Here is an 8010-nt window from a genome sequence, read left to right as displayed (position 1 = left end):
ACAGCACTGAAACTGCTCTACTGAAGATTTTTAACGACATTTTCATAGCCACTGATGCAGGTGATACAGTGCTCCTTGTCCTATTGGACCTTACATTTGCTTTTGACACCATCATCTATGGGATTCTCATTTCTAGGCTGGTGCAGTGGGTGGGCATCACAAGGTCAGCCCTCATATGGTTTAGATCCTACCTCTCTGACAGAACCTTTTGTGTCAACATCAAAGATTTCAGTTCAGTATCGGCAGCACTTCAATGGGGGGTAACGCAGGGGTCCATCCTCGGCCCCTTTCTCTTTTATTTATACCTGCTGCCACTAGGTGCTATTTTCCACAAACACAACATACCCTTTCATTTCTACGCCGATGACTGTCAAATTTACTTCCCCCTGAGGCACAGAGGTACACACTCTATTCAACCTCTTCTTGATTGCCTGGCTGACATCTGGGACTGAATGGTTTTAAACTTCTTAAGTTTCACTAGCTATGTTTACATGGACATAAGTAATCAGATCAAATGGCCGTTTGGAATAAAAATGTGTCATGTAAACGCCCCATTCGGGTTATTTTTTGTTTATTCAGCGTGATCCAAAATATTTTGTGATCAGAACGAAACAGGTGGTTTACGCCGATTCATAACCCGAACGGTGCGCATGTAAACACTTGATCTGTTAATTTTTATCTGATGGTGGAAAACTGACCTGACTGCGCATGTGCGACTTTGTCATTTCCGCCTGGGTAATGCTAATAATATTTGCATGTTATATATATTTGGGAAGCAAAACTGGTCGGTGAGCGACACAACCGGAAGTAGAACTTCTTCTTCTGTGTGTTTTTTTTTTTTTTTTTAGGAGAGATTACCACTCTGCGCATGTCAGTACTTCTGTTCCGAATTAAGCCCGCTTCATGTCAACCCTTGTCATGAACAGATTGTGCCCATGTAAACTATACATTTGAATTATTTAATCTCAAAACATTTCAATCCAGTCAAAAATGTGCACATGTATACATAGCTACTGAGAAGAAGTCTGAAGTCATGTTGTTCCATACCAATGGCACGTTCATGAACCACTGCATTGACCTTTCCTCTCTAGCCCCATTAGAGAAACAAAGAGTCACTAATCTGGGAGTGATAATGGACCCTTCCTTGAAACTTAACAGTCACGTAAACATGATTGTTAAATCCTGTTTTTTTTTTTTTTTCATCTGAGGCGACTGTCTAAGCTGAAGCCCATACTATCCAAAAAGAATCTTGAGACAGTGATACATGCATTCATAACAGTCAGGCTCGATTACTGCAATGCACTTCTGTTTGGACTTAATCAGTCCTCCATTGCACGTCTACAACTGGTCCAAAATGCTGTAGCCTGATTTTTAACTAGTGCAGGCCATAGAGAGCACCAGTTCTGGCCTCCCTGCATTGGCTACCCATTCACCTTTGGATCCAATTCAAAATACTAATGTATGTTTTTATATCACTGAACAGTCCTGCCCCATCTTATCTCACTGACCTTCTGCAGCCATATGTCCCACCGCACTCTCTTTAAGATATTGTGTGTAGCTTCATTTTACCATAACATACCAATTTATTTATAGAGCACTTAAAACAGCAACAAGGCCAACCAAAATGCTGTACAATAGAAACAAACAAGCACAGCGGACAGGAAAACATAAAATAAAAATATAGATGCAAATAGCAGCAGATAATAAATAAAAGGCCAACACTGTAGACTACAGACTGGATCAAAACAAATCACACCGTGTCAAAGGCAAGGGAATAAAAGTGGGTTTTCAAGCAAGACTTAAAAACTGTGAGTGTGGGATCCTGCCTGACACGCAGTGGTAACTCATTCCACAGTCTTGGACCTGCAACAGAGAAAGCCCTGTCACCTCTGAGCTTGCGACGGGTTCCTGGAACTGAAAGAAGCATCTGGTCTGCTAACACCCACAGGCTGACTTTAATGCTGAGAGGAGGCTGTGCTCCATTTTTCTTGCAGACAAACACGGAGCAACTTTCCGCTCGTAAATTGAAGCGGTTTGACGGAACACGCACTGCACACTAGTTCATACAGCACAGATACACGTGAACCCTGTCTGTGGGTGTAACCAGCGCCATAGATATACGGCTATACAGCAGCTTTATATGGCTCAGAGAGTAACCACGTTTGCCATATGTCTGTGTTTTATCTGCCTGCGTGCTGAAACCACATGTCACATTACAGCCAATTACCGAAATTTGACAACAAAAGAAGAGGCATATTTTGATCCATATAACGACCGAAGCAGTTCATCCGGGACCATAAAAGAACTGATGTTCTGTACTCAGCCCTATACACAACACACAAATGTCAACTTTAATATTACTCAGATGATTGGGACAGTACGAGGTACTGTACAGTAAAAAGTTAACGAAAAAATAAACTACTTGGGACAGGCACCACCATTTTGTAGTTTTCTCTCAATAAGCCTACTGTATCGCCACTCACAAGTACTACATTTCCCAGAAGCCAACAGTGCTCCCCCAGAAGCCCCGTTGCCCTCTGCTGAAATATGTAGAGGGAAAATTTTGATTTGGTCCATAAAACTTTGGTCCTTTACAGTGAGTTCGGCACCGAGCAGATTCAGAGAGCCGCACAGAACCCACCGGGAACCAGACCAGAACCAGAGTAGAACTGGACCTCCAGACCCATCAGTGAATCAGAGAGCTGGCAGCTGGCCCACGAGGACATCCGAGCAGGGACGCATTGCCGTAGTTCCGGTGCCCCCTCCGGAGCTCACCGCCAGTACCCCGAGCCAGAGAGTTCTGGTTGGCCAAGTATGTCTGCAGACGAATAGGTGTTCCCAAAGGAAGGCGTATCTCAAGGGACACACAGAGAACCCCTTCTCGTTTGTCCACCGTAACGGAACCAAGTCAGAGCGGAACTGAGCCGCTGCTGTTCTGCAGAGCTGGTGAGTAAAATTTAGTACAGTAGTTACATATAAGTATGTTAAAATTAGTAGGTTTTTAAGAGTTTAGAATGTTGCAAGTGTGTGAAGGGTTTATAAAGCCTATATAATACTAAAATAAAAATAGTGTCCCTTATTTTGCAGATTTTCACTTATTGCAGGGGGGATTGGAACCTAACACCCATAATAAACGAGGGACTACTGTATAATATTCCTGCAGGAAGAGCCCCAGGCTGCTCCAGAATTGCATCAGCTAGCTGCTGCTGCTATTTGCGCTTATAAAAAAAACCTTTGCTTTAAAAATGCTTTAAAAATACAATATGAAAAAAATAACACAACATATGACCATTGAGACTAGAGTTTTAAGTCTGCAGGAACAATCCTGTTTGGTCGTGTCCTCTCACAACGTGTTGGATCCTAAATTGGATCAGAATTTTTTTTTTTTTTTTTTTTTTTCAAACTGAAGTCTTTCAAAGACCTACAGTCAAAATAACTTTTTTTTTTTTTTACTTCAAAATGTCCAAACTATAACTTTAATCTGTAATCCCCACACTGTGTTTGCTAGACTAAGCATCACGCTATGGTAAATTAGCAGAAATAACTAAATTATAGCTGAGACAACATTAGGAAAATTGATCATTTTTATATGCAGCACCAATAAATAGTGTTGCACCTTGATGTTCAGGTTCTGGTCCTAAAATCATGCCTCCTCTTCCTTTAAAGACTACAAACACAAAAAGCTTTTGCTAAAATCAAAACTTAGTCTTCTTTGACAGATAACCGTTTTCACATTTTGTCTGGAAGATAAACAAACCTGACACTTTAACCCAGAACTCAGCTGAAGTCTGGACTTGCTCGTCCACAGTTCAGGACACTGAAACCTTTTGCTTGCAGGCCTCTAAAGAGTCACAGTCAGGGTGGTTTCACAGTAACACCTCTGCTCTGTCTGCTGCTGGGAGTCCTCATACCTGAGCTCCAGCTTCTTCCACCCACATCAGACTGGCCTGTGGGTTCCAGAATTCATGCTTGATGTAGGCGAGGAGAGCACACTGCAGAAAGAAGCTTTCTCCTGGCAGGAAGACTAACTCTGAGACAGCTGTGCTCTCTGAAAAAAGAAAAAGAAAGTGTTAACAGCACATATTTCACTTTTTACCCACACGTTCAATCTTGATAGTGCTAAAAATGATGGTGCCAAGTTGACACCTGGACTTTTTTGGCAGCCGTGAGCCTCCTCCATGGGATTTTTTTGATTAGCAGAGAACACTTTTGAGTCGTCCGCCTGCACTTTAATGCCCCATTTGCACTGCTCCTACTGAGCCCCCGACTTTACTCAGCCCTCAACGGAAAAATTGCTATTCCACAGTACTTTTTAGCTGATTCTAGGCTGACTCGGGTCCTTGTTTGGTCCCTGCTTCTCTGGTGGGACCATTCGAGCTGAGTCAGGACCGAAACATGCATGCAGGACAGGTCGGGGGGGAGGGAGTCGCTGGCTCTCAGAAACTTTTCACCAATCCTCCATTTGTAATTTCTCGGAACGCGGAGCAGCGGCTGGATCTATTTTAAAGATTTTTAAAACAATAATGACAACACCTTGTTTAATGCTGAAGTCCAGGCGTTTTTTTGTGTTTGGTGACCGATGACAAAATTTGACTTGTTGAAAGTTTCCACACTCCGTCCTGGACTCCTGGTCCTCCCACCTGCCAGGGCTCAGAATCCGGCCTTTGTGGGCACGTGAGGCCGGGGCTCGGGGCTCGTTGTCCGGCCTTGCAGGCTTCAACAAGTCGGCAGCTCGTATGAACTTTGTCACTGTTCCTACTCAGTCCCAACTCTGCTCAGCCCTGCTCAGATCAGCCTGATTTGCACCGCACATCAGGACGGGTTCTGGAGGCGTATCCAGAATCCAAAATCCTGCTAATGAATTTTTAATGAACTTTAGTTCACCGAGTGAGAGTTCTGCAATGAGTTAAATTCAAAGCAGTCTTCTCCTCAAATAAATAATGTTAATTTATTATTTTTAAATATGAATGTTTCTGGTAACTTATTTTATATATGAATGTTTCTGTTCAGTGCCCTAAGATGACTTCAGTAATGACTTGGCGTTATATAAACTGTATTTAATTAAATCAATTGAATCAATTGAAATTCTCCAAAAAACATTTATATTTAAAATTCCATATTTTTCTTCATCATTTGATGTATTTGGGGGCCGAGATGGTGTAGAGGCAGGGCAGCCGGCTTGGGACCCGAAAGTCCCAGGTTCGATCCCCAGTCACTGCACATCACGTGGCGTCTCTGGGCAGCACGTCTCATCCCCAAAATGCCCCCCGGGCGCATTCAATAGCTGCCCACTGCACCACCTGGTGGTGGATGGGTTAAATGCAGAGACTAATTTCGCCATTGTATGGAAACATACAGTGATGACATTATTATTATTATTTGCACTCATTGTGCTTACTTTTATTGTTTAATTTTTTTTTAGATATGTGGTTTTGTTTATTGTATATAGATTATTTTATTTTAGTGATTTAAAGTGTAATTCTTGTTTTGTGATTTGTACATCTGTGGGTTAGAATAAAGTTGAACAAAGGCTCTTCTTTAAACATGTTTGAGGGAAATATTCCTGAGAGATCCAGTAATTTTATTTATTTTTAATGATTTTTCATCTGAGTTAACTTTAATTAACAGATTATTTAATAAAATAAAAAAAAAGTGAAAACAGGATTTCATGATAAAGCCGGTACCGTTTATTTATTTTAATTCTTCACTGATTGTTACGTCCCCAGGTCTAGGGTATCAGGGGTGTAACATAAAATGTGTCCAGAGGAAAATAAAATGGAGTTGACTGATTTTAAAAGGGGTTTATTACAAAGAAAAATGTTCCACAGACAAATACCCTTTGACCCAACAAAAATATACAAAAGTGGGTCAAATGCTGCCCCAGCAATTAAATAACAAAAATAAAAACCAAGCAAGTCAGTCTAGTTCAGACTCAAAACAACCCAAACAAAAGACATTAAAAAGGTTCAAAAACTTTCTAAGTACAAGTTTCTAAATTTGAACAACCAGTCAAACTCAAAACCAAGCTGCTAAGCAGAGCAAAAAGGGACCAGGAGTACAAAATGCTCTAAAGTTGCCCAAACAGTCCTCAAAAGGCTACAACAACCAAAGTGGGGGTCAGCTGTACAAAACCTCTGTCTAAAGCTGACCCATTGAAGGAATTATTCCAGGAGCATTTTACAGGGTGCAGGTGGACATCATCATCTGATTGGTGTGGCAATCTCCTGCTGGTCCATTGGTGTTGCCTCGCTGTAGCCTCCTGGCAGCCAATCAGCTGAGTGTGCTCCCACACCTGAATCTGCATAAACAAAGAGAGACTGCACAGAATATATATTTATACATAAAATGTAAAAATAAAATAAAAAACATTTCCACCCTCCGTCCCGGACTCCCGGTCTGCCAGGGCTCAAAATCCGGCCTTTGTGAGCATGCGAGGCCGGGGCTTGGGGTCCGGCCTCACATGCTTCAACGGGTCAGAAGCTTGTATGATCCTCTGTGACTCTGCTAGCTCGAATTTTTTCGTCGGTCACCAAACACAACAAAACGCCTGGACTTCAGCATTAAACACGGTGTTGTCATTAATTGTTTTTAAAATCTTTAAAATAGATCCAGCCGCTGCTCCGCATTCCAAAAACTTGCAAATGGCAGATCGGTGAAAAGTTTCTGAGATCCAGTGACTCCTCCCCCTGACCATTCAGTGTCCTGCATTCATGTTTTGGTCTGGAGTGAGCTTGACTCAGCTCCAACAGTCCCACCAGAGAAGTAGGGACGAAAAGAGGTCCTGAATCAGCTTTGAATCAGCTAAAAAGTACTGGTGGAATAGCAATTTTTCTGTGGAGGGCTGAGCAGTAAGTAGTAGGGTCAGAGTGGGACTCATTTTCAGCCCTGGAGTTTTATGCCTCAGACTGACCTACCTTATATCATAACTTATTATTATTAAAATCATGTAATTATAACCTTTCATCATGTGCAATTCCAGAATACAGTATGTCTTTAGGTTTTTTTTAGCTCCCAGTGCTGACAATGGCTCTTGGCTTGAACAACATGGTGTCTATAGGCTCTGTGCACATGCGTCCTGAATCACTTCCGCTTTGACCGGATGTCGGCATTCCAGTTTCCGGTTTAATTCCTGTATCCTGTCATCCCAGAGATAAACAACTAAAATGAGTGTTGCTGCGTCAAATAAACAAAAATATAACGTGCGTGGCAGCTTTAGATTTCAGCCGACGGTGTTTGGGTCTAAGGAGCACTGTTGTGTGCCGCTTTGCTCGTCTTCAGGTCGCTATAATAGCCGTTTGAGCTTTCACCGTTTCCCTAAGGAGACAAGCCTTCGTTTGTGCTGGCTGCAAAAAATCAGAAGAGAGGGATTTACGGTAACTCCTCACACCAAGGTATGTAGCCGACATTTCCTGGAGAATGAAGTAATTACTACAGAAAAGGGAAGACGAATTTTAGCAGCTGGGTCGGTTCCATCATTATTTGAGTGGAACAAATACAGCAGGAAGACACGAGCAGGTGTTTGGGAGCGCCGTTGTCGACCATCTAATCCAGAACCTGATTCGGCGGATCCAATTGAGGACAATGAACCACCCGTCATGGTACCTATGGTCGTGGACCATGACTACGGCGCCAGCAGAACCGTGTGTGTTGACCGGGAGCAATATCACAGCATGCTGAGAGAAATTGAGCAACTGAAAGAGCAGCTCCGATCCTGTAGTCTTCAAAAGCCGTTTGGACTGGAACGTTTTTCTACGTCACCAGAAGACATCAGATTTTACACCAGGTCAGAGTTGTAAAATCTAAATATTACGTTATGCCTCTGAAAAAAATTAATACGCTTTGAGTCATTGTATATTTTGTCACATTACAACCAAAAACAATTTCATTGTAATGTTCTTTGAGAGACCAACACAAGTACACACTTACTAGTGGAAATGAAATTATACATAATGTAACACATTATTATTATTATTATTATTATTATTATTATTATTATTATTATTATTATTA

At 41.9% G+C, this 8010-nt stretch overlaps 1 protein-coding gene across 1 annotated transcript in view; it reads left to right on the top strand.

Annotated features, from left to right (window-relative positions):
• The first annotated feature begins 7062 nt into the window (after window positions 1–7062).
• LOC119418496 overlaps window positions 7063–8010 on the top strand; it is a 3085-nt gene continuing 2137 nt past the window's right edge. The window contains exon 1 of the mRNA XM_037685784.1: window positions 7063–7783. Coding sequence (XP_037541712.1) covers window positions 7164–7783 — 620 coding nt within the window. The 5' untranslated portion in view covers window positions 7063–7163. The remainder of the gene's footprint in view (window positions 7784–8010) is intronic.

The sequence above is a fragment of the Nematolebias whitei genome, chromosome 12 (assembly GCF_014905685.2).
Source record: "Nematolebias whitei isolate Nwh7 chromosome 12, NemWhi1, whole genome shotgun sequence".
Classification (NCBI taxonomy): Eukaryota; Metazoa; Chordata; class Actinopteri; order Cyprinodontiformes; family Rivulidae; genus Nematolebias; species Nematolebias whitei.
Note: the sequence above shows the minus strand (reverse complement) of the source record. Positions and strands in the feature narration are given on the sequence as shown.